At 40.8% G+C, this 27826-nt stretch overlaps 1 protein-coding gene and 1 long non-coding RNA gene across 4 annotated transcripts in view; one reads left to right on the forward strand and one right to left on the reverse strand.

Annotated features, from left to right (window-relative positions):
* Vopp1 (VOPP1 WW domain binding protein) overlaps nucleotides 1-27826 on the forward strand; it is a 97547-nt gene that overhangs the window by 66861 nt on the left and 2860 nt on the right. For all 3 annotated transcript variants that reach the window (XM_005337408.5, XM_078039714.1, XM_078039715.1), the window contains 2 exons: nucleotides 4798-4875; nucleotides 10484-10620. In XM_005337408.5, coding sequence (XP_005337465.1) covers nucleotides 4798-4875; nucleotides 10484-10620 — 215 coding nt within the window. The remainder of the gene's footprint in view (nucleotides 1-4797; nucleotides 4876-10483; nucleotides 10621-27826) is intronic.
* Nucleotides 1282-16932, reverse strand: LOC144375331 (uncharacterized). Its single transcript, XR_013435014.1, has 3 exons — nucleotides 12819-16932; nucleotides 6986-9107; nucleotides 1282-6768 (listed from the first exon to the last, which is right to left on the reverse strand). It is a non-coding gene; the product is annotated as an uncharacterized LOC144375331 (long non-coding RNA).

The following is a 27826-nucleotide window of genomic DNA, read 5'->3' on the forward strand; positions in this document are numbered from 1 at the left end:
AGGATCATGTGCATTTCAGAGTCCCAGACCTATAATTAGATGTGCTGAAGGGCGGATTTGGTTATGAGTGATGTTTGTTCTTTTCTATTGTGAGCCTGAGAATTTTTACATCTGGCACATAGTAGAACAAGAAGGAAAATCCCAGTCTGTTGTCTCCATCCTCATTTGTTCTGCATCCAGCTTAGTTTTGCAGAAGTCCATTGAAATTACAAGTGCCTTTTGGAGGCTTACAACGCTAGGAGCACTGGACTTGAAGTGTTGAATGATGGGCTTATTTAGTGTGCTAGACTGCCTGTAAATGTTTACTACTTTTAATTAAACTCAATGTTACAGTTAACGTTTTGTTTATAATTTCAGCTGGTTACAATGTCAGTAGGTGTGTGCTTTGGGCCCCAATTTACCAGCAGCTTTATTGGAAGAAAGCAGCCAAGGGAAAAGGGGTAAGAATGTCACCCCATGAGTAATTGTGTGGTCCCTCGAGTGCCTGGCACTTGCCAACATCCACACTGGGAGCTGGGCCAGAACTACAGATGAGCCTCAAGGATGATTATAGTAAATGGGTCTTCAGCTGAACAAGGGAGCATAAAGCATGCTCTGTGTTCTGAGAGAAGAGAGCAGATAATCAGTTGACAATATGTATTTGCTGCTGCTGTTTCAAAATTGGATCCTGAAAAGTGATCTCAAGCACTTAGGTGTTGAATCTTGCCAACAAGGAGGAGTTTCAGTTAGCTACTCAACAATCCATTATACTTGTAGTGTAGAGTACTTTCAGGCTGAAGGGTGAGTATATGTGTGTGTGCGTGTACATATGCATCCTAGAATCCAAGACGAGGGGCTCTAAATGTGTCTAAAAGCTTTGACAGTTTTTGGCCTGCTTCTTCTCATATGGGAAATAGGATGCTGCAAAGCTTAGGTCTCAAAGCAGCAAATGCTTCTATATAAGTGTAACTGTGAAAGTGAAGTATTTTAGCAAATTCAGCTCTGGAAAGATGATTCAGTTACTAAATTTAGTACTGTATACCTGCTGTCCTTTTTTATACCAGGTTATGGTTATCAGTATTGGATGTACTCCAAGCCCTGAAATTTTAAAGTTTCCTGAAATGCTAGCCAAGTTCATTCTTGGTATCAGGGGGCAGTGACCTGGATTGAGGGGTACAACATCCCCAGTGTCTTGTTTTCTAAACTTATTTAAAACACGGCACTAATAATATTTACCTTGCATATGAATCTCAGACATTTGTGATGCACTTAACCTGGTGTCTGTTATAATAAGAAGACTCATAACTTGGAATCATTTTTATTTATTCAGTTGCTGTCTAATAAATTACTAAAAGATTAGCAGATTGGAATAACATTCATAATTATTATCTCACAGATTCTGTAAGTCACAAACGTGGACACAGCATAGATGGATTCTCTGCTCAGAATCTCATAAGGCAGAAATCAAGGGTTGGCTCAGTTGTGTTCTCATCTGGCCCTTGGAGTCCTCCTTCAAGTTATTTCACTTCCTTCAGTTTGTTGGCAGGGTTCAGTTCCTTATGGTTTCAGGACAGCTGGGATTATTCACAGCTACTAGAAATCACATTCAGTTCTAGCCACATGGCTCTCCTATAACATGGCAGCTACTCCTCAAACCAACAGGATAATTCTCCCATCTATACTGTATCAGGTATATATATATGCTTATTTACCATTCCATAATCATGGAAGGGGCCCAGTGTGTGCACGGGATGGGAGATTTAAGGGGAGGGGATTATGCAGGGCATATACAATAAGGAGGGAGAATCTTGGGGCCATCTTTGAATTCTGCCTATCATACTATCATATCATCAAGAACACTCACCCTGCAAACCTGTGATAGGGAACAGTCTCTTAGTTTACAGTGAAATATCTGAATACCACTGACCCTAACAGCAAGAAATCCTATATCTCCCTTGAATGTTCCCTCTCTTCCTCCACACATATATGCGCACGTGTGCACACACACAAACACACACACAGAGACAGACACATACACTTTTTACCAAAGAGCAAGAAGATTTTGAGAAAAAAGAACACCAAGCAATTACAGGTTGCTGTTTGTATGGTTCTGGGCCCTTTGCCTAGTCCTGGTTCAGTGCCTCCCACTTCACTGGGCATTTCATTCTCTCACATTCTGTGTTTAAACGCCCTTCTCCATAGTGCATCTGCGGGGCCTATGGACCAACGACTGGAGGGTCCCCCTGCTCCCAAACACAGCCCCTTCTGCTAGCACAGGTCATCTTGAGACTAGATTTTAATGTGGTTTCTGCTCAGATGTCACCTTCTCAGAGTCATCCCTGAACACCCTATTTAAAATCATGTTACCCATCACCCTGATTCTCTCAGTCTGCCCTGCTGGCACCTGCTTTATTTTTCACTGCAGTAGAATTTATTACCATCTAAAACAGGTCCTGTTTTTCTTGTTTATTGTTTGTCTCCCTCCTTTAGAAAGAAAGTTCCTCCACAGGCATTCCCATTTAGGTTTGATTTCTCCACCCCAGGACTCAACAGGGATCTGAGTGGCTGCTCATCTGATGCACATTCTTTAGGGGTCTCTGCTACATGTTAGTTGATGCAAGTCACTGCCTTACGGGAGCATCTCATTGAAATCATGACAATTTGGGTACTAGGTAGAGAAGTGCCTGGGAAAACTAGTTGTAAAAAAACATCCATATTGTTTGTGAGGTTTTTTTTTTTTTTTTTGTGTGTGTGTGTGTATGTATGTGTATGTGTGTATGGAGGGTATGGTAGTTGTTGAGGGTGCCTCTCAGCTTAGTTGATCCTTGAAGAATATAGGATTTAGCTTCAGTCCATGCTGTGTGTTTACAAAGAGGCAGAACAAAGCTAAAAATTCCTACCTATACTGCTTTGATTTTCAGCATACATGTGTTGAAATGTCACACAGCTTCTAGAAATTAACCCTATTAATATGTACAATTAATACATGTTAAGAAAAAAATACATAAAACCTGCTAATAAATACAAGAAATTTGAACTGTATTTAAAAAAAAAGAAAGAAAAGAAAAAGCAGAACAAACATAACCTTAGAGAATTAGCTTTAGAGATCTGGTCTGCTGACTTCCAGGCCACTATCCTTCTTAACTAATATTTTCTACATTTTTTTTTAACTTAAAACAAGCCTGTCTGTATTGCAAATTCAGTGCCAAAAATCTTCATGGAATTGTATGTTTCTTCCAACTACGTTTATAGAAAAAAAAATTTTTCACAGTTAGGTTATCATTTTACATTATTGAGGAGTAATCAATCACCATTCCCACCTGGACACAGATTGCTCTAATAAAAGCTTCTCTTTGGCAGAAGCTTCTCACAAAGGGCTTGAACTTCCCTAACATTTTCCCTTTCCAAAAAAAAAAAACAAAACAAAAAAAAACTAACAAAGGAAATAGGGAAGGGTAGAAATAGAAGGAACTGAATGACTCATCAGAGGCCTGCAGTGGGTCCCATTCTCAACCAGGGCCTTTCCCAGGTGGCTTTTCTGAGTGAGGACAGCTCCTGAACACATGCTCTCTCAGAGATTCCAAGGCCTCGGGTATGGTTAGGTATGTGGAGGAAGGAGGCAGCATAAATAATCCCAACCCTCATCAGCACTTTATGTGTGGATCATGTCCTAGAAACTTAAATTATCACTCTGGTGTTATGGGCCAGGCTATATGGGTAATGACCAAACAGATTCCATTTTGCCCTGAGACTCCTTGTCATATAAGAAATGCTTCTCCCAGGGAAAGCCCCACCTCTGTACCCATCAACAGTTGTTTAGCATAGCATGTTTGACAACACAAAATGGCAATTCTTATACAAGGTAAAAGTGTTCTCTCTTTGGTTCCTGTTTTCTTGGATAATACACCCTGTCAGAGTTTGATTGTCCAGATGTTAGTCACCATTCTTTAACTTGTACACAACTAGGGATGTTTTAGCCCATTCTCTTTTCTATTATGATTTTGGATCTCATGACATTTTTTTTGTGGTTTTGAATCATAGCAACAGCCACGTATGCTTTAATATGGTTTTGGACTATAAAAGGGGTGCTCAAACCCTGGAAGGGGGTCAAAGGGTGTAGACCTACCCCTTGGCCTGCCAGCTGGGGGATCCAAACCGCCTGGTGAATAGTTTCTGTCTCTGGCTTTAAGATTCACTTGATGATTTATTGCAATCTCTCCTTAACAAAGGGCCCCAACCATTCCACTCATTTTGCAAATGAAGAAACTGAGCCTCACAAGGTTAACTTGCTAGCAGTCCCACCACTAGGAAGTGGCAAGATCAGGACTAAGCCTTCTAACTTTTTGGCTCCATTATCTCTGCTTTAGGCATTAGTGAACTTAGTGGGGGTAGTTCCACCTTTTCCCCATGATCAGGATTGTAAACTGATCAGAGATCAGTGCATATTGCTAATAGTCTGTGGTGGAGCTTCCTTCTGGGTGAAAATGTGGCAGGTTTTGAGTCATGATGCCTTCCCAGAGGATCCCATTGTGAGTTGGCACATGAAATACATAATAAACACAGAACTTTGAATTGCGTGGGCTGCATCCATCTCATACCTTTCCTGTGGGCCACCAGACCAACAATAGGCAGCTCTGCTAGTTGAATGAAATGCAGTGGTGGCAGCAATGTCCTTTCACCCATCTGTTTTTTCCTTGTAATAATGCTTACATTGAAACCTGTATTTGGCTCTTCCAATCTGACTGATTTGGCTCTTCCTTCTGACCCAGAATAGTGACCAACCAGCCTGTGCATTCTCTCTCTCTCTCTCTCTTGCAGATGCCGCTCCTATGAGGACTGCTGTGGCTCCAGGTGCTGTGTGCGGGCCCTCTCCATACAGAGGCTGTGGTATTTTTGGTAGGTCGTGATTCTTTCTTGTTCCCAAGTGCTGGTCTCTACCATTGCCCCCAATCCTCAAGAGCTCTGCCTACTGTCAGTATTGTTACTACCTCAGTTCTGTCACCTTCACCTTGGATTATGGCATTTGGGATGGCCTAGGCCAAAGAAACCAGTACATAGGTTGGCTTCCTGAGAGTTGGTTATGCTCACAGAGTTTGCAGAAAGCTCATTCCACTTCCACAGGCTCCTGGCTGGGGAGGAAGAGTTATGCTTTTGGAGAGGGGGCTGGACAATAGCCTCTCCCTTCATCAGCTGAGGAATGAATGGAGCTCTTTTTGGGAAATGGAGCTAAGGCTGATTATCTTGAGGAATTAGAATCAGCAGATTGAGACTTGTGATAAAGTTTCTGCTGTCTGGAAGGAAATTCTCTCCATTCACCCTATGTCAGCTGAATCTTAGCTTTCAAGATAGGCAGCCTGCATCCTTATCCCTCCTCCACCTCGTTGGAGGGGAAGTTTGAAGAGACATGTAAAGTTTATCAAATTGGACTTAGGAGGATGGGATGCTGAGCTTCTACTACAGAGAGAAGCCTCAATTTGGCTAACAATCCCCAGAGGATGCCCCTTTGGGGATTTCTGAGAATCCATTTGACACTATTGATAATAGGTATATTAGTCAGCTCTTCATAGCTGTGACCAAAATACCTGACAAAAATTTATTTAAAGCTTATGGTTTCAGAGTTTCAGCCCATGGTTGGCTGACTTCATTGCTCTGGGTCTGAGATGAGGAAGAACATAATAGTGGAAGGGTGTGGGGGAGGAAAGCTGCTCAGCTCATGGCACCAGGAAGCCGGATGGGGGCGGGGGGGGGGGCAGGAGCCAGGGACAAAATAGAATCCCCAAGGGCACATCCCCCATGACCTGCTTCCTCCAGCCATGCCCCACCTTACCACCCAGTAATCTATTGAAATTACAAATCTATCAAATGGATCAATCCACTGATTCAGTTATAACTTTCTTAATCTAATCTTTTCACCTCTCAACATTCCTGCATTACCTAAATTAGCTTTCCAGCAGCCACCTCCTATCCAAACCACAGTAGTTTTTGCTTACGATGTCAGATATGGCAGAGCACCATGGGGAGGAATTTCTTTAAAACCAAAAGAGCATTTCTTAGACTCACCCATTTCTCTGTTCCCATGTGATGATGATATCCTCAGGTGAACTCCACTAAGGGTTAAGACTTCATGCTCTTCCTGACTTAAGCTCCTTTATGACTTTAAGATTCTGACCTTATTGACACTTTAAAGATTTTAAAACCTTACTGAGAACATTATAGCAGCCACTTGAATTTTTGTGAGGTTTTCTTTAACAATTCTTCCCAATGTGTGGTCAGATAAGCCAACAGGGAATGGAGGCTGCACTTGTCACATGAGCCTTTTCTTTAATAGCAACAGCTCCTTGATTGGACTTTAGACATTTGGGAACTGAATCTCACCTGTACCCTTAGCACCTGGCCAGGATCACCATAGGCAGCCTTGACTGAATGGCTGCACCCTACTGAATGAGGGAGTGTTGATGCCCTGCTTCCTCCACCTCACAGTTGCTAGTGTCTAAAACTATAGGGGAAGTTGGATTGTTTTAGCCCAAGACTTTACAAATGTAAACAACTTTATGTAAATTTCTAAGTGGAGAGGACTAGAACCAAAGTAGGAGTGGACAGGTGGGAAGTGGCATTTCAGAGAGTGACCTAGCTTGAGGACATGCTCTTACCCAGGATTATCTTCATGGGACCTCATGGCAGATGGAGGCAGGACTGTCAACAGCATGAAATCCTGATCCCTGAAAGGATTTGGAAGTATTCGAGTTGTCTGAAGCACAAGATGAAAGATGATGAGTTTGTGGGAATGCCCTGGAAACAGACAAAACAAATGTCAAAGATTGTTATGTGATTAAAAAAGAAAAAACAAAAATGAGCGTCCACAAGAACTGCTAAGGCTCGGCAGCTTCTGTTGGTCTTCCTGGGAAATTTTACCTGAACTGCCAACCAGGTGCTCTAGAGCTGTTGGCTGGGGTCACTCACCTGTCAGAAGCAGGATCCCTTGATATGATGGCACATGGTTACTTACCAGGATCCCATACACACAGAAGCTATGTGAGTCCTGTTGAATGAGGTCAGGCACTTGCAAGGTCAGATCAGAGTGCCAGCTGCCAGAAGGTTTTATCAAGTTGCTAGAACTGAGGTTCTGACATAAGGTTCAATTTGAGGTAGAGCCAGGGAACACCTTGCTATGTGAGTTTGAAGTGCCCCAGCTAAAATGCAAAGGATGCCTCCTGTCTTCCTTCTCTCAGTAAATATCAGATGCCTAATGCACACCACGTGTTCTGCTGTGGGTCCTGGGGAGATGCCCTTATGGCAATCAGGCTTCTGAAAAAGACAGATGACTAAGTAGATAAGTACAGGTAGATAATTTTAAGCCATTGTTCTGCAAATAGCTCACAGATCCTCTGATGAAGGTTGAGAAAAGCTAGAAAAGAGAGGATGTCCCCATCAAAGAGACAGTGCAGGGACAGGAGCATAAGAAGAGTACACACAGGAATAGAGTGATGGGAGGCTTCCAGCAGGAGATAGACATTTGGTGAAGAGGATAAAGCTGACCAACTCTAAAATCTTGAATGATCTATAGCCAAGTAGATGTGAAAGAAATTGTCAGGGTTAGGAATGGGTGGGCTGGTGACACCCTTAATTACAACTGAAAAGTACACAGGGTCCGAGACTGGCAGGTCCAGCTCTATGGGTGAGCCTGCTGCTGGGGCTTCCCGTGCTGGGTTCTGGAGTGGGTTTCAGGCAACAGAGTTTGCATAATAGCTGCTCCCTGGCCACCGTGGCTCTCAGAGAATGGCTATACTAAGGCCTAGGGGAACACTGTGAAGAGTTGCAAAAACAAACTAAAATTAAGAAACTGAATTGCTTCTAATGATAGAAAAGGAACAAGACTTCCTCTCTTAATCCTTGGAAAGTTTCCAAACCCTACCAACCAACAAAAGATTATATAGTGAATCAACTTGTAGCTCTTAATTCTTTAAGAACTACTTTTCTTTATGTATCATACCTTTATCTCTTAACTGACCTGTTGTGGCCTCCCTTTCCTCCCTCATATCATTCTTCTGCCCTTTTATCAGTTCATCTCTTCTAAAATAAGTTCTCAGACTAATGAATTTCTACAAGGAAAGAGTCAGGTGGTGATTGATACCTCAACTAGGAGTTGGTCTCCTGCCATGTGACTCTGTGCTATATGTTTGCCTCATACTTGTTATCTGTCACTCTACAGTATGAGGTACAAGGTCATTTTTCTTCAAGGAAAATTGTTTTTTAAAAAAAGATCCATTTGGGAATGGAATCAACATTTTGGCTTTATTCATGGAAGAGACCAATATCTCAGATGACGTCTGTATTTTGCAATCCTGGGAATTGTTCTCTTAGCAGTCATAATATTTGGGAAAGTAAATCCTTGCATACACTCACTCAGCCTCTCTATGGTTTATATAGTGCCACTTAGACATTTTCGGTTGCATTCAGTGTTGAAGGTCTGACTCCACCCAAGGGAAATTAGTTTTCTTTCTTTCTTTTTTGTTTTGGATTGGGGATTGAACCCAAGGGTACTTAACCCACTAATCCACATCCCCAGCCTTTTCTTTCTTTCTTTCTTTCTTTCTTTCTTTCTTTCTTTCTTTCTTTCTTTCTTTCTTTCTTTCTTTTTCTTTTCTTTTCTTTTCTTTTTTTCTTTCTTTCTACAGGCTCTCACTAAGTTGCTAAGTGAGTCTTGGAACTTGTAATCCTCCTGCCTCAGATCAGCCTCAGGAGCCACTATGATTACAGGTGTGCTCCATTGCACCAGCAGGAAATTAGTTTTAAGAGACAAATTTGTTTTTCTCTGCAATCCCAGCATTCTTATTGCCGACAGCTGCCTTACTCATCAACACCTTGCAATTTGGATCTTTGACTACCAGGTCTGTACCCACTGTCCACACCTCCAGCCACAGAGCCTTTCTTTCTGGGTCTCTCCCCTGAACTTTTCCTGCCATGGCACCCTTACCTGCACTGTTCTTTCCACCCAGAATGCTCCTTCCCTCCTCTCCAGCTTGTCTCTTCTTATTTCGTAGGCTCCAGTTCAAATGTCACTGAAGGGCAGGATACTTTCTTGATCTTCCTCAGTACAACAGCTACCTTTGTGTAAACCTTGTGGTGCACTGAATTGGACATTGAAAAACATTGAAAATGGTGAATTCTGTGTAATGTATATTTTATCACACACACACAAGCACCTGCAAAACCCATTCTTTCATCCCTCGTTTTTCTTTCTTTGTACGTATCAGAGTTATAAATAAGTAATTGTGTGTATTTTTTGTTTACTGTCTCCCTTCCCTGTTAGAAATTAAGTTGTGTAGGGGAACCCCACCTGCTTTTCCTCACTGTCATTCTCAGCATGGTGCCAGGGGCATTCAGGGACTTAACAATTGCTTGTTGAATGAATAATGAATTAGAAGGCAACACAAAGGCAACACATGCAGTTCCTCCCTCAATCATTTTCTGTCCCCTACCTCTGATTGTTCTCCCTACTCAATGTTCCAAAGTTATCCAATAGGTTCTTGTTATTTGACCTTGTAATTAGCATCATATTAAGTGAAAGGTCTTATCATCAGCTCCTCTCTCCCTCCCCCGCCCCCCTCTCTATATATAATGGTGCCATTGACCATGACCAGCTCACCCTGTGCAAAGGTATCATTAATAGGCTTTCCTCCAACAATGTGGTATGTTGTGTGAGGTTCAGGTAGATTCTATGGGTTCCATCACAATTTAAGTTATGAAATGTGCAAGAATTTCTCAATTTTGTCTGTTAAACAAAAGGTCTTTGGGAAGAAGTCATTCATTCAGTCATCCTGTAATCAGTTGCTGAATGCTGATAATGTGAGTCAATGAGAATTTTTACATGAAATGCACAAAGGTGCTATGCTTAAGGCACTTGGCACCACAGTCAATTAGGTATTAGGTTCAAATGTTTATCCATATTTAGAACCTGAAGTTTTCTAAATTGTCTGCTTTTCTGTTAATTATATTTTCTCCATTCTTGTAGTGTATCTATAATTAAGGTATGCTCTAGGAAGCATAGTTTTGTTTCATTATAGATGTTCATATAGCAATGGAGACAGCTGTTGGAAAGATTAAACATGTTCACTCTCATGGCTGTGACAGTGAAGAATGGAAAATGGGGGAAACAGGCAAAGTCTGTATCTGGTGTGATTTTGAGACAGAATTAAGACAGCATCTTCTGTTCAGACTTCTGTTCAGAAAGTAATTGCATCAGTGCTTTGAACCCAGCTAACCATTTGGAGCTGTTTGAGACAGATTTCTCACAGAGCACCTCAGTATCAATGGCTTCCATCCAAGGACCTCCTAGGAGTCTACAGGCCAAGAATCCATGTGGCCCCATCTCACTCTGCCCTCTGACCCATCCCTGGATCCCCAGGGAGACCATGAAGCCTGCACGTCACAGGCCTGAGCCCTGGGGCCTCCTCTCAACCTCCTGCCTGCTCTGAGCTCCAGCCTCATATCTGGCTCTCCTCAGGTTCCTCCTGATGATGGGTGTGCTCTTCTGCTGTGGAGCTGGCTTCTTCATCCGGAGGCGCATGTATCCCCCACCGCTGATCGAGGAGCCTGCTTTCAACGTGTCCTACACCAGGCAGCCCCCCAACTCCGCTCCAGGTCAGCCAGCCCCCTGTCCTTGTCTCTCTCCTCCCTATAGTTTTTCCTGTCTTCTGTAAACATTTATAAAGGGTACTGCCATAGAGTATGCCTTGAGAGAGAAAATTCATTACCTCATATTCTTACGTCATTATTGGTACAACTTGTATACAGTTCATATATGCACATTATTTTGCTCTATTCCTTTTTCCTTAAAAATTATTTCATGTATAAGTTTCTGGGTAGGAACAGTAATTTCCCTGCCATTCTTAATGCCACTGGATTTACGGTGGTGTTACTAAATAGAACTTGCTTAACTCCTCTATGATTGCTGATAATTTTTGGTTTTACCTTTTATTTATACATCTATTCAATGTGTTTATTGTGCACTTACTAGTATTATAAGTGCCGCTGTAAACATTTTTCTTCAAGTTATATTTGGTCTTTTTAGAGCATATCACCTAAAGCAATGTGTCAGGGTCCAAGAGAATGAGCTATTTCTTAGTTATTTTAAAACATTTTGCCTTAACTTTGAATCTCATCTATCTACTGTGGTGGGCAGCATTGGCTTTAGACATTGGCTGGTGCACTGGTTTTGACCTTGTATGTGAGGTCCTGCTTCCTTAGAAGGAGCTTTCTGAGAATACAAGAGAGCCCAGAGCCTCAGAGGACTGGTAAGGCTCTCTTCATTAGAGCTCTGGGCTTGTGAACAGGTGTACAGTGAGGATAAGGTAGGTTTGTGGCTTGTGTTCATGCTGCTCTGCTCCCAGTTTCTACCTGAGAGATAGGGTTGGAGGGTGGGGGGAGGGGGTGATGACTAGTTGATTGCATACTGCAAGTGGATTATCAGAATTTCTGGAGCAGTTCTTGCCTTGCTTTTACAGAGTTCTGGTTAAACAAAATGAATTAGTCTTAGAGCATCCAGGCTAGGATGAATAAACTGTGATGTAATAATTAAAATTTTGTTAAGAGGGTAGGTCTTAATATTAAGTGTTCTTATCACTCACAAAAAAATACTAATAGTAAATAAGAGGCTAGAGAAAACTTTGGAGGAGATAGATATGCTTATGCTATACATTATACTAATGATTTCATGGATATTTAGTCATTGGCAAACCCACGTTTTATACATTGCATATAGCTTTTTGCATATCAGTCACACCTCAAGAGAGTAGTTAAAATAAAAGAAAGAATTAGGGGGATTGAATGTAAAAAGGACAGACTGTCCTCAAGATGCAAAAAGAACAGAGATGGTCATTTACCCATTGCTTTTTCATGGTTTTCTTCTACCAGATATTTTGCAGGATTTTCCTTTAAAAAAGAATTTTCTGGGTTGGGCGTGGTGGTTTGAGACCAGCCTTGGCAATTTAGTGCGGCCCTGTCTCAAAACTAAAAAATAAAAAGGACTGGGGATATAGCTCAGTATTAATCTTCCCCTGGGTTCAATCCCCAGTTCAACTCTACTCCCCCCCAAAAAATTATATTTTTATTGATTATTTTTTAAAATGTTACCCAGAAAGATATGAATATAGAAATACATTAAACTGTCACTCAAGGCTAGTACCGTTTTGTAAGTACACATGAATTTTATTCTTTCATGTTTTTTGTTTGTTTGTTTTGGGTTTGGGTTATTTGTTTGTTGGCAATGCTGGAAATTGAATCCTAGGCCTAAGGAAGCACTCTACCCAGTGGAGGTACATTGAACTACACCCCAGCCCTTATTAGTGTTGAATTCATATTTGATCACAGTGTGAAATCCAGATTTTCAGCTAAACTGGAAAGCCAAAGCCATCATTCATTGAATTTTCATCTGGATGAATTAGAGAATTTTTGATACAGGGGAAGCAGCCCAGGCCCTCGTTGGCACACATGGCCACACTGGCCCCACAGATGCAAGTTGCCTGTGTCCTTGGTTCTTTGTGCTAGCTGAGTGTCAGGATATGTTGCTCCTCTATTCATCTGCACTGGGACAAACATAAGCAGGTGATGTTATTAGATCCACATTTTATCTGTATAGTTTCCCTTGAATGTCCCATGGCATCTGGGTATTAGCAGAAGAGAATGCATCCCTGTTTGCTCTTCTTCCTCATGCTGGTCTCTATTTTCTGTGTAGTCATGCACCATTTCTCTTGGTGGAATCATTTGTCTCCCTTGCCAACTGTATCCAACAAATAAATCATTAGATTTTACCAAATTTTACTTCAGGCCCTTATGCTCACCCTGAGCAGCTCCTATTACAAGTTTTCCTAGTCATGGGTCTCCACGAGCTCTTCTCTGTCTTCTACATATCCATCAGAAAGTTCTAAGAAAAAGAAGAATGTAATTAGTGTTATTCTTCTGCCTCAAACTCTTTGTTGGCTTACTTTGCTCATAGCTGCAAGTCCAGACTCCATAGCAAAGGACCCAGGCCACTTCATACCTCACCCGACTTCTCCCTACACCTCTACATCTGATCCTCTGTGCCCAGGCTGAGTGACCTCCTCCATCTAGTCCTGCCATCCCATGGGTCCCACACCTGCCTGGAAAACACTCATTCTTCCTCCAAGATGTTGCTCTGTGTTGCCCCCAGGGTGAGATCACTACTGGCCATTCTCTCTCCTTCACTTTCTTCCTTGGGTGGTCTGCCTTCTGCTTTAACAGCTTTTACTATGGTGGGCTTTGGTCTTGGTCTGCTCTGTGCTGCTATAACAGAATACCAGAGTCCAGATATTCATAAAAAAAACAAATTTATTTCTCATGGTTCTGGAGGCTGGGAAGTCCAAGATTGAGGGGCCAGTACCTGATTGGGGCCTCCTTGCTATTTCACAATGTGGCATAAGCTATCACATGAGTGAGAACTATTAAGAGATTGAACTCATGGTCCCAAGCCCATTTGTAATTGGCATGTAATTCATTCTTGAAAGAGGAGACCTCAGTGACCTAAATGTCTCCAATTAGGCCCACCTCCAAACATTACTGCTTTGCAGATTAAGTTTCCAGCTTGCTTTTACAGGGGACACATTCAAATCATAGCATTGTTAGTCCTACATGTATACAATAGACTCCCCAATTCAGCTGTGTGCAGTACTCGGGTCTCAGGTACCAAGAAGATGCCCAGCCCATGTCTGTGGTCCAAGTGAACTGCTGTTCCTCCTGGGTTTACAGCCTGGTAAAGTTGGGCTTAGAATACAGGGCAGCCATATTTGGAGCCTAGAGAAGCCCAGACCTGTAAGAATTATTCTTTTGGCACATATTTACTCTAAACACGCTAAGGTGCCTGCAGGTGTGTGGGATACCAGTGCACAGCCTGAATTCCAGCCCTGTGTGCATTGCATAGCTTTCTCACTGGTGTGATAGCCCATAGCACAAAGATAACTAGTCTGCCCTCCATATCTGAATGTTCCACATATGCAGATTCAACCAAGTATTTATTATATTTGAAAAAAAAAGCATCTGTACTAAACATGTAGAGACTTCTTTCCTTGTCATTATTCCCTAAACAATAGAGTATAACAAATATTTATATATTGTTTGCATCATATTAGGTACTATTAATGATCTAGTAATAATGTACTGTATATGGGAGGATGTGTGTAGGTTATATACAAATACTGTGCCGTTTTGTGTAAGGGACTTGAATATCTGCAGATTTGAGTATTCAAGAGGGGTCTTAGAACCCAAGGATAACTACATATAGTTACTGACCATAATGACCATACTGACCATAATATATATAGTTACTGCACAAAGTTGAGGATGCTTAGGAACCATGTAAATGGAAAACTCCATCTGGTGCTCAGATCCAGGAGGATTCCCATGGAAAGGTCATTTGGACTGAAGAGTAAGTAGCAGCATTTAACCAAGACTGAAGTGGGGGAAGGGGTGGGAAACTGAGAACTGGAAGGTGAGGTCCTATCCTGTCTCATCAGCCTTTTTAAAATGCCCACAGAGTCTCCTAAGCTATAGAGCTCCAAACAGCTGCTGTCAGTCCCAGCAGCCACAGTGATAACTGTAGTATTCTTTCTTTTTTTTTTAAAGAGAGAGTGAGAGAGAGGGAGAGAATTTTTTTTTAATATTTATTTTTTAGTTTTCGGCGGACACAACATCTTTGTATGTGGTGCTGAGGATCGAACCCAGGCTGCATGCATGCCAGGCGAGCGCGCTACCGATTGAGCCACATCCCAAGCCTTGTAGGATTCTTTAGAAGGGATAAATTTAACAATCTAAGTCAGGAGCCAGGAGTACATGCCTGTAATCCCAGTGGCTCAGGAGGCTGAGGCAGAAGAATGGCAATTTCATACCAGGCTCAGCAACTTAGTAAGGCTCTAACCAACCTAGCACAATTCTGTCTCAAAAAGGGCTGGAGATCTGGCTTATTGCTTAAGCACCCTGGGTTTAATTCCCACTATTAAAAAAAGGGGGAAAAAATCTAAGCAAAGAGAAATAACAAAAAAATCTCAACTACCTCTGTCGAGTACCTCTGAAAGCATTTCACTCATTTTTTTTTTTAAGTTTATGTGTGTAGTGGTGACCAAAATGTAGCAAGAGAAAGTCAGAGATTCCTGAATGCTACAAATCCCACATCCTTTCCCATCATGCTGCTGAGAGGGCCTCATCCACGTGCCCTCCATGTTAAAGAGAAAAAATAGATTTCATTAATTCTTTCTTTCAGTAATTCACTCAGGAAGCATTAGCTAACTAACACCAGGGGCCAGGATTTGAGTGAAATAAGCTCACTACCCTATAGGAAAACAAACAGTGGAGAAATCAAGGCAGAGCCATGACCTATAGGAGGGACTGGATTTCAGGAAAACCTGAGAGGTGGCCTCCACTCAACTCAGTGCTTTTGTGGTTGAATGAGAGGAGGGGGTAGTTCTGGAGCTACAAAGGAAAAGAAAATTAAATTATAGTCTGTCTTCTGTACGTGATATACTACTGAAGCTGATAGTCAAGGTCAAGGCTACATAACTGTTTGGCAAGAAAATCAAAAGACACACTTAGCACAGAGAGAGGTAAGTAATATCTTCAGATGAATGGCTACCCAATTACCAGTGTGATCACACAAGTGTACGTAGAGAGATTAGGCTTAATGTTAATGAAACCTTTGGTGTTATTTTTATTTAAGTTTTTAAAAAATTATTTATTTTGATATTTTGTTTGTTTGTTTTAATAAAGTAATTAGAAATATATGGAGGACACCTCAGTTGGTTCCGTAACTTAGCTATTGTGAATTGTGCTGCTGTAAATTATAGTATGCTGATTTAAAATCCAGATTGTGCAGTCATGTACAACTAAAAAGAAGCAGTAGGGGGGAAAAAAGTATATGGATCATGCTCATTGGGAGATAGTCTCATTTCTTTCCAGCTGCACATTTGTAACGATTTCATTGATGGTTTGCTGACTGTTCCAGTGTCTCAATCCTATAATAAATCTGTCAGCTTGCAGTGATGGTGGCCACCTAACTAAAGGACACCAACTGTAAGAAAATGGAAATGGGGGAGGGTGTTTTGACAGTTTAATTGCTTTCCAAATCATAGCTGAAATACAAACAGGGCTGCTTCCACAGTGAACAGTCATCTCATGGTACCCATGGGAGCTTGATTCCAGAACACCTCCCACTCCTGTGGATCCAAGGATGCTCAAGTCCCTGATTAAAAATGGTGTAGTATTTGCACATAACCTGTTCATAGCCTTCCATATACTTTAAATCATCTTGGATGATCTATAAATGCCATGCAAATGTCATGTAAATAATTATCCTATATTATTTAGGGGATAATTTCCAGGGGAAAGAAGTCTGTTCTTCTATGTTCAATACAGTCTGTTCTATGTTCAATATAGATGTGGTGTTCTCATGAATATTTCAACCTGTAATTAGTTGAATCTGAAGATACAGAACCCAAGTATACAATGAGAGCCTACAATAATAATTTTTCTACATGATGGTACTTTAGCTTTGCAGAGATGGTTGTGGAAGAGTCTCTCCCCATCTCTAACCCCTGTAGCTCTTAAATTCCCATTCTTGTTTTTTGGAGTTTTTTCCCCCCTGAGAGGAACAGTGGGTTGTGGGGATATGGGTGGGTTTCTGGAGTCCTGTGCTTCATGGGGTCTCACTTTCATGGTTTTTCCACTTAAATGGCTCCCAGTGGCCTTCTTCAGAGTGGCATTATTTTAGATTTTATGGTTTTAGTGAAAGAAATTAAGTGGAAGTATTTGAAGTTATTTGTTGAAAAAGCATAGGTGGCTATCTCCTAGTAACACTTTCATGGTTACCAGATTATTTCTTACCAGTTACCCCTGATGGCAAAAGGTGACTGACTGGCAATGGAATAGAATATTCTGCTGTACAAAAGTGAGAGGGCTTTTTGTTGGTTTTTGTTAAGAGGGACAGATATCACATTTCAAAAACAGTCTGTTTCATACAAGAAGAGATTTTGTTGTTGTTTTGATTTTCTGAGACAGGGTCTTGCCATGTTGCCCAGGCTGACCTTCAACTCCAGGGCTCAAGAGATTCTTCTGCCTTAGCTTCCTAAATAGCTGGGATTACAGATGCGTGCCACAAAGGACAGAACTTTTTACCTATTGTTAGAATTAATCACAAAGAGCTTTTTAGACCCATAATCTTTGTTTAGGGGAGCAGAAACTTACAATAAATGTAAGTCCCCTGATAATTGTTCTCTGTTTTGCCAATGATAGAGCAAAACAGTCTGAGCCCCATTTAGAATGACTGTTATTGGTCCTTCCACAGGTGGAGAAAGGGGAAACTTGGGCCAGACAGTACTGACTGCTCATGTATTATAGTGAGGCCAGGCTCCTCCATGTCTATACACCCTTCAGTCATTCACCAAATGACAAATGCTTTTTGAGCAGGTGTCCTGTGTGTTGGCACTGTGCTTAGCCATTGGGCATACAGTAGTGTTAAAGAGCAGCAGCCCCTGCCCCCAGATTCTAACCTTTACTTCTAATAAAAACTTCTAACCCCTTTTCTCTAATAGAAAAACATAGATGCTAATAAAGCCCAAAATAAAAACTGAATTTTGAAATCCTTTTCATTTCATTTATATGTTTAGATTATCTGTGAAACTTTAACTAGAATATTGTTTTCCATTTTATCTTCCTTTTATCTTCTTAGTTGATAAGCAATAGTTTCTTGTGCTGTAATTTTCTCTTTTTAAAAAGACTTTTAGTGACTTCAAAAACATAGGAAGTCCTGTTTTCTTGTCTGCTATTTGTTGTGTATTAATATTTTACACCTTGCTTCTCTATGGAGGAAAAGCTGTCCAGTAGGAAACTGGCCTGGCTACACAATGAGACTTGTAAAGATTATCATTATTTTTTAAAACAAAGAGGAAGAGAGAGAGCTTTCAGCTGGGAATGTAGCTGACAGAGATGTTTTATTAATTCCCTTTGATCTATTATAGACAGAAGGAGAGGGGGAAAAATTATAAAATCATTTAGGACTGGTCCTAAACAAAAAGAAACCGTACAAATTGTTTAAATTATTAACTAAATTTTTGTTAGCATTATTGGTATTTTGATAGTGCTACCTGTGCATGTTGTAGGCTAGGAAAGCTTGTGTTATAGGTAGTTGGGGAAGAAATACATGTTGTATTAATTTCCTTAGATTCCTCAAACAAATTACTATAAACATGGTGGCTTAGAACAACAGAAATGTATTTTCCCACAGTTCTAGAGTCAGAAGTCCAAAACCAGGGTGTCAATTGGGTTGTTTCTATTTGGAGAAAATTAACATGTACTTGTCTATACTATTCTGTAAGTCTTTTAAAGAAACAGTTACCTTTTTAGATATTTCTCCCTTTTCTTTTTACTTTAAGGTACCTTTTCCCCCCCTTTTTCTTAGTTTTGTTGCATGTTTATCTTGTTAAATATTTCAAAGAAAAAATTTTAAAAGAATCTCAGGGCTGGATGGGATTCTGAAGGAACCAGTAGGACTTACTAAAACATTGGAGTGAAAGGGAGGTACCTGATCTTCTTATGATTCAGATATCTCTTTTGTAAGGAGTAATGCTAATAATATTATGTCATGAGGATCGGTAGGCACTTATCGGTAGGCACAAGTTTCTTTCTCTTGCTACTCAAAGTGTGGGCCACAGACATACATGGTCCCTGGGAGCTTGTTATACAGGAAGATTCTCTTGCAAAACCCCCAGCCCTGGCCAGACCTGCTGAATCAGAATCTATATTTTAACACAATCCCCCCATAATGCAGAATAGTGTCTGCACAGATAAGGTTTTTGATAAAAAACAAAAAAGAAAAGAAGAAGGAAGGGCCTTGGTGACAATAGTAACATATCCTGCAGGTTAAGCATTAAAAATAAAATGAGAACCTTTGAAAACCCACAGGATTAATGTGGAATTTAGTCTTTGTATCTGTTGGAATAACATTATTGCTATAGTTTTAACTCGTGGCATATACTTCCAGATCTGTTCCATAGAATTATTTTTATTAGCCTAGTTATTTTTGCTTCTGTTTTGAAACATCATTGGTAGTGAATAAAACTAAAGCTGTTTTTTTATTCAACTCCTGATTTATAAAACCAGGAATGAAAAAGTGAAAACTCCTCTTGGGGGGATTTTATGGGATATTAGAATGACCTTGGATTCTTAAGACAATGTCCATGTGTGTCTCAGCAGTATTTCAAATGTGTAACATCTACAAACATTGACGAGCCAGCCATACAGGCCTGCAACCTAACACAGATATGCCGTTTCACTCTCTTCCTCTTCTCTTCCCCAAAAAGCAATGGAAGAAGGTCTTTTTCTCTAGTCGATAATCCATGCACCTTTAGAGCAAACACACAAAGTCTCTTTTTCCCAGTCCCCTTCCTCAGAATTCTACCCTTTCTGTACTCAGTCTCCCCATCTCACTAAATGCACCTCTGCTCTTCCTAACTGGTCCTGTCTTTTTGTGCTCACCTTTCCCTGCTTCCATCTATTTCCTACAAAGCAGACAGAGTCAAAAACTAAGTCAGAGTTTCTGCTTCCAGGTGTCCAGAGGTTACCCAGAGCATTGACATCAAAAGTACTTTGCATGGCCAACATCCTTCTCAGCTTCATGTCCTCCCAAGCTGCCTGGCAGGCTTGGACCTCTCCCACTGGTCCCCACCTGGCCCATTCCACTCCTTCCACACATTGGCCTCTTGTTTTCCTCAGATCTCCAGGCTGGCATTTTGGTGTCTTATGCACTGAGGTTCTTCTACCGGAAAGGCTCTTTCTCCATCCACACACACCCCTGTGCTCAAGACAGCCTCCTCCATTACCCTCTCACTAGATACACATTTTCATTTTTACTGCTTATCACCAACTAACATACTTTTCTTATTTATCTTGATTCTTGTCTCTCTAAACTGCAAGAGCCATAAAAACTAAAGATTTTGTGTATTTTTTTTTAAAGAGAGAGTGAGAACTTTTAATATTTTACTTTCTAGTTCTTGGCGGACACAACATCTTTGTTGGTATGTGGTGCTGAGGATTGAACCTGGGCCACACACTTGCCAGGCGAGCGCGCTACCGCTTGAGCCACATCCCCAGCCCAAGATTTTGTGTATTTTTTATGGCTACATTCTTAGTGCATTCAGCAAGAATTCAATATCTTTTGAAGATGAAAATGAATAAAGGAGTCAACAGATATGTGACCACAAACACAGATGCAGTGCATGTGAAGCTGACTTTTAGAAGCAGATTTGTAATCTAATTCTTCATTGAATTTAAAATATGAAAGCAAATGAGCTGGGCTGTCCTCAAGAGTTTTAGAAACTGATAAAATAAATTTATAGAAAGTAGAAAACATAAAATGAAAATAGAAATTAATTGTATAAAACAGAAAGATAAAATATCTGAAAGTGCTAGTGTTTGGCAAAAAAAAAAATAATAATAAAATAAATAACATTGTATATCCCAGCCCTGAAACTCCAATCAATAAAAGAGAAAAAAGCAAAAATATAACTATAAATTAAAAGACTACAGATCCAAAGGAGTTTAAAAATTAAGAAACATTCATGAATTAGAAAATCTTGGTAGGATGAGAAATTGTATATTACTAAAGATGAATCGAAGTACTGAAGATTTCAGTAAATGGAAAAGGAAGCAAAAACTTGAAGAAGTTTCTAAAGAATTATCTGCTTGAATGACTACATTCATGTGGGGTTTTTAAAAACTTGTAAGAAAAAGTTCATGAATATGTGGATTACTATAGAGCATGCAAAACTATGGAACTCTACTTAATGTTGTAAAGCTAAAATTATAACTTGAAAACAAACCTCAAAATAAAATAATATTGAATTATATTTAGTAAGTACAGATCAAAATCAGGAAACAGCATTAAATAATATTTTAAAAGGATAAACCATCGTAACTACACATGATCTAAGAAAGAAAAGATAATTTAATATTAGGCAGGCTAGGGCTGGGGTTGTGGCTCAGTGGTAGAGCGCTCACCTAGCATGTGTGAGGTGCTGGGTTCAGTCCTCAGCACAACATAAAGATAAATAAAATAAAGGTATTTTGTCCAACTACTTCTAAAAAAAATTTTAAAAAATATTAGGCAGGCTATTAACGTTGTAAGCTATTAAAATAATTATTTTATAGGTGCTGAAAACTGCCAATAAAATTCAATAAAAATGTACCTTATCAAAACTTATAAATGTAGTAACAAGACTTTTCTTTTTTATTTATTTTTAATTAATACGTAATTGTACCTAGCTATGAGATAGAGTAAGAAAATTCAATACATATATATAATATGCAGTGATCAAATCAAGCTAATTAATACTTCCAACTTCTTAAACAATGATCATTATCTCATATTTGAAGTCTCCCAACTCTTCTAGTTGTTTATTACATAGGTGTTATAAACAGTCATTAGAACTTACTCTTCCTGTATAACTGTGTTTGATACCCATCATTCAGTCTCCTTTTTACCTGATCCCCTACCTTTTTTAGACTCCAGTAACTGCTTTTCTACTCACTACTTCTATGAAATCAACTTTTGGCTTCCACATATAAGTAAGAAAATGCGGTATTTGTCTTTTCATGGCTGGCTTATTTCACTCAACATAATGTCTTCCAGTTTCATTCATGTTGTTGCAGATGACAGGATTTCTGTTCTTTTTATGGGTGAATAGTATTCCATTGTGTATATATACCACATTTCCTTTATCCATTCAGCCACTGATGGACATCTGTACATACCTTTTGAATAGACAGGTTCAGTAAATTTTTTTTATAAATAATTTTTGAACAAACTACATATGTTGATCCATTGCCAACATTACATTTAAAGAAACCATAAGAATTCCCCTGAAAATTAGGATGTTTAATATCAGTAATATTTAACATTTTTGCAGAATTTCTGACCTAAGTATTAACATGAAAAAAAAATTGAATCATTAGGAAGGAAAAATAAAGCTATCCATGTTTGGAAACAGTATTTCAGTACAGGTAAAAAAATTCTGAGATTTCAATGAAATGAAAAACATTATTAATAGCTGAGACAGTATTGTAAAAATTAACAGATATAACATAAAACCAGATCAAACTACAAGGCTTAGAGGAAAGAAAGGGACCAGTCAGAAAGGGGGAAATTTATCAACTGATGATGAAGATATTCTCTGAGAGAATTAGTTCAGATGCTTTGGGCTACAAGTAACAGATACCCCAATTCAGCTAGTATGAGAAATAAGGAAGACTTATTTCTTGTGATCAAAAGTCAAAAAGAATAAGGCTCCTGATCTAACTCCATGGCTTAACAGCATCTTCAGGGCCCCAAGTTCCCTCCATCTGTCCATGCTGACTGCCCCAGCTCTTCACTCACTAGGCCCCTCCCTGGCTGAAGGACAGCTGCCTTGGTTCTTACAGATACAGCAATGCCCAGTGGAAGAAGACTGCCTTGAGCAAGTTGTGAAATTTATTTGTGCTTCAACTTTGGCTCTGTGAGATGGGAATAAGTAATAGGAATCTCATATTACTATAGGTCTTGAATGATATGATACCTGTGAGACACTTGTATTTGTCAAGAAACTCTCCTTAGCAGTACTGGTTCTTGTCCTTCCTTCTTGCTCTGAGAAGCACTCTGTCAGAGTTAAGGCAATCTGAATGCTCTCCCGCAAGCCAATCAGTTCTTAGTTGGGTGAGTCTTTTATTTTTCCTCACCCATTTTCTTTCCTTCAATTTTCAAACTATTATTCTCTTTAGCAAAAAAAAATAAGATTTGAGGCCCTTCTCTTTGCCATTTATCTTACTTTCCAAGCAAACGATAGGGCCCTGTTTTTGTCTAGTCTTTCCCCATGCTTCAGATCCCTGGGACTTAATTTTCATGACAGATGTATTTGTTTCTGGCATTAACCTCACTATACAATTTTGTCCTTTGGAATCAATATATGGGCTTCATTTGGAATTGTTCAAGCTTTTGTTCTTACCATCCTTTTCTTGTGATATGGAGTTGACTAAAGGTGATTTTTAAGGTGCTGTTGGTTTCAGAGTTATGTGCCACAGAATCATTTCTATTTGGGGGAATGTCTTTTAAATGTACTCTCTGAAGCCTGGAGGCCTCACTTGTCCTATCTCCATGGGTTTTACACATGCAACGAAGGTTTCCTGCCTTTACTTCTAAATGAGTCTCTCTGCGTAAGCAAGAACTGGGTCCATCTTCTCTCTATGGGACCTGAATGGTAAACTAGGCCAGTGTCTTGTCCAGAGTTCGACTTTTAGTCAAATGAGAAGAAATCTGGTGAATCCCTGGATCATGAACATCTTCTTGAAGAGTCACTGCCTCTGTCTGAGCTGATTATTTTCTTGCCTTATTGCCCACCTCTGGCTGGGGATCCCTCAGCTGCTCACCCCAGGGGGACAGCATCTGTCTCTGCTGCCCTCTATCTTCAATCACAGGTTTTCCAGCATTTCGGCATGTACCATCCCTATGGTTGCTGAGTTTTTTCAATAAAGGGTTCATGTTCTTGACAAATACTTAATTTATCCACCTCCTATCCGTTCTGTTTCTTTTGTATTCCAAGTGTTTCTCCATGTTCAAATATTTAATCCCATCTTGCCACTCCTGCAAAATCCATGAGTCACGACTCCAGTATGAGTGAGTGGCTGTACTGCAGGGATACTACAGACACAGTCCATGCGACATCTCTGGTACAATGACCACGATCTTCCCCACCCTTATCCATGATGGGGAGATGGGGTGACTCCTGGAACTCCTCTGGTCCTTGGGGGCAACAGGCTTGGTATAGATGGGAGCCGTTTCCTCCTGTCATAGCAGCAGTGTGTCTCAAGAACTTCCAAGTGTGGCCAGCATAATACAACAGAGACAAAGCCCAAATCCAAATCACTTTTCATCCCTTTTTCAATCATTCATCCTCTATATTTGTGGAACGTCTGCCATTGCCAGGTGCTGTTCTGGCTCTGAGGGAACCAGGATATATCCTGTCCTATTCTCATGTGTTGAAAGCTCAGAAGATCATACTGGACTGCGGTGGTATGACATAAATAGGTTGTTCCAGATGTGTTGGGTTCCTGCTGCAGCCAGGAAGCGGGTCATCGACAGTACGAGGTTGCTTCTTGGAGCTGGTGATTCTGAGCTGGGACTTAAAAGGTAAATGAGAAATAGCTTGATGGGAAGTTGGGGAGAAGGAATGTGCAGGGGAGGACTGGCATTCCAGGAGGGAGGAGTGCTTGGATGTTGAGCCCTCATGAGGTGCTTTCTATGACACCTGGAGGGCAAACAAGCCTCAGGCAATTTGGGTAGTGTTCGGATATAAAGAATAAAGCAGGACCATGAAAAGTAAGACTCAACTCTGAAGTGGACAGGAACTTGGCTGTGGAAGGTCTTTATCCCTCAAGTAGCCCCATGAGTAACTGGGTAAATACGGTGTCACCACCCAGGAATGGGGCTGTGCATAGGAAGATGAGCTGGCCAAGTGATGGGGGAAGAGATGCATTCAAGTATCTCCTGTGATGTGTTGAGTTCCTGCCTCAATCTTCAGGTGCAGCCTGGGCAACAGGAGACAGATGCAGAAAGTCAGGAGGTGGACCCTGATTCAAACTAAGAACATGGGCAGTTTGGAGAGTGAAAAATCACACACTAACTCAGAGCGGGGCTAGTTGTAAAGACAGATGAAACCTAAGGGAATAGGAGCTCCACTGAGAATTGGTGCAGCTTCGGGCTGGTACCTCTCCCTTGCTCACATGCCCCATGCCCTCTCAGGCTGCCTCTTCCTCTTCCTGTTTTCATCCAGTCCTCTGCTGCCATCCAGATTCTTCACATCCCGGGAGCAGATTAACCCACCTTCTCTTTCCCGGTGTCTGGGCAATCAACTGTGGTTAAAAGTAGCAGTCATTTCCAGGAAGGATGGTTGCCTGGCTGTCCCTTTGGCAAGGCCAGTGGTGGAAGAGTCCCACTTAGGAAGGCCATTGTCCATTAACTTCCTTAACATATTCTTATCAGTCCTTGTGAACCTGGATTTCCCTCCCAAATCATGCAAATCTCAAAATGAGGAAACAGATGACAGCACTGAAGAAAAAAAAAATACAACTTGAGCATCTTCTGGGGACATTATGGGCCCGGGCCACACAGTCCACAGTCAGCCCTAATCCTTGAATGGTCTGCAGTCTTCTCTGGTTCTTCACCCCTCTCTCCCTCTCTGGCCTGGGCCGCTTCTCTCACTTCACCATCCTTTTATGAGAAATCCATTTGACAGTGGAAGAATCTGGTTTCATCCACTGCTGGATTCAAATACTGGTGTGTGTGACCTTGGATGTCACTAAGCCTCACCCCCATCATCTCCCACAATCTGTAACCTGTCCCTGCAGTACTAATGCAAAACAAGTTAAGGTTATGGACACTTACTCTGTGAGGAACAGTTGGGGGCAGCATGCTCTGCCCTTGGCTCACACGCCTTTCCCAATCCTTTCCCCTTTGTCTCCCAGAGAAACAGTCTTCTGTGACTCCAACTTCTTCACACAATGCTCTATATATTTTCTATAACCAAACTATCTGCCACAGACTTTAAAAACTGAAGTGCTAATTCTTTTCTCTCAGAATATGTGACCTATAGGGAAGATGGTGGTGTCCCTTGGCTCCTGGGTATGTATCATCCCCATGTAGAATGTCCCTTTCATGTGGAATCTCATTCCTGTTGGCTGTTGCTCCTGATCACTTTTTTTTTTTTTTGTAAACATTTGTGAACATTATGTACTTCTTCTCTGAGGACTGCACAAATCTGTTTGTTCTTTGCCCTCTCATGGTCAACAAATGAATAATCTGGCACCTGCTTCCACTCCAGATAGAGGCTGTCTGCTCTGAGTACACTGTTCTTCCTCCTGCACACTGTGGGCTCTCCTGGGCTCAACCTGTTCTTCTTCAGACCATACCCTATGCAGATTCTCTACCCATTTGAAATGTATTCAGTATCTTCCAGTACAGCAGGGTCTGGGGCTCAGCAATGGGGTCCAAGAGGTTTGTGCAGATGGATTCCAATGCTGCACTCATGAGCTTATATTCTTCCCCAAAATGCTTTTTGTCTCTCCTATATATCTGGCCTACACCCTGTAAACATACTCACAGATTTCCCATCCTAACAATGCATCTTCCTTGTTTAACTACCACCTATCTTATCTACCCATAACCCCTTATTCCTGAAATTGCTTTTCTTCTACTGTCATTTCTATCTTAAAAATTCCCCTTTCCTTGTGCTTCCATGACACAATGCCTAGTTTCCTACTTTTTACCATTTCTTCTCGGTTGCTTTTACATCCTTCTCATGAACCTTAAATATTTTATATTCTTTTCGTGTCTTGAATGTTAATCTTTCCCACAACTTTCACCTCAGCTGTCATCTTTTATCCCTCCTACACACTTCTGTAGTGCTTTTAATCCATACCCGTGTTTTTGTTTGCACATTTATACCAAAAGCTCCAGTGCTGCCTTGACCTTGACAGAACCAGTGTGGAATTTTTCATCTGTCCTTCCCTTCTCGTGTATTAGTGAACTGCCTCTTTGAGGCCAGAAATCAAGGCCCTTTCTTTTTAGATCATGTCTCCATCCTGGCTTTCCACATTGAGTTAGCCCCAGGTTAAGTCCTTGGTTAGCTCTTCCCATTATCTTTCTTGCCCTCTCTTCTCTATTTCTTCTGAAAAGTATTCAAAGGTCTACATCTGAACTGGCTTGTCCAAAGTATTACAATGGCCTCTTTGTTTTCAAATCATTAACTTTTTAATGATACAACATATAAAAGTATCCAGATATAAATAAATTATAATCTCTGCCCTTGAGAAACTCATGGTCATGGCTAGTAACACATCCAAAGGCAGCTGATGAGATATACCAGTGGGAGCATGTGCCATCCGTGGGGTCATACCAGTGCAGGATGAGGCAGTCCTTGACAAAGGTGGCCTCTGGTTGCCTGCCATTCTTGATGACACCCTGGATACATGTTTGGCCTGTGTTTCTGTTCCACATTCTCTATTTCAGCACATTTGTAGAAGTCTAAGATCTACAGAATGCCAGCTTGGGAGGTTTGGGACATCTTACATACTTTGATGGGCATCTTTGTAGAAATCATCTCTTTTATTCAATTAAATGATCAGAGGGATATTTGCCCTTGAAAAAAAAAAAACCTACACAATATTTACACAGGGACAGCTTCTCTGATACTTGGAATTCTCCCTTTACTTAAGTAAAGCCTCATTCAAAGAGACCAGACTGCACCCACAAAATTTCTAGCTTCATTTCTTAATTCTGTAACTATATCTATATTTTTATCCACATGATCAAAGTAATCAAAACTAAAACCAGGCTCTTGAACACCAGCTCTCTAAGTTAGGGCCAGTTTGGGGCAGGGTGACCAGCCTGTTTGCTGCTCTTACCTTCTCTAGATAGCCATATATCATACCCAGGTTGGGGTGTCAACCAGCATTTTAGATCCTCAGGCTTGGAGAAGAAAATCTGTGGCAGCATCCAGGGGAAATAGAGATTCCATAGATTCAACAACCCCTGTCCTGCCATCGGCATGTGCCCTGTAGGTTTTCTCCTGACTGTGAACTTGGGCTCTTCTAGATAACAGGTAGGTAGTCCCTGCTCCCATAAAATGCAAACTGACGCAGGGAAAAATGGAGATCTTACATCAAAAATAGTCACTAGCAAACTGTGTGTTCACAGGGTTGATGGGGCTGCCTGTGTTAATCCTGTGCTAGGAGTTGGGAAACCGATGTTCCAGTTCTTCTT

The sequence above is a fragment of the Ictidomys tridecemlineatus genome, chromosome 2 (genome assembly GCF_052094955.1).
Source record: "Ictidomys tridecemlineatus isolate mIctTri1 chromosome 2, mIctTri1.hap1, whole genome shotgun sequence".
In the NCBI taxonomy this organism is placed as follows: domain Eukaryota; kingdom Metazoa; phylum Chordata; class Mammalia; order Rodentia; family Sciuridae; genus Ictidomys; species Ictidomys tridecemlineatus.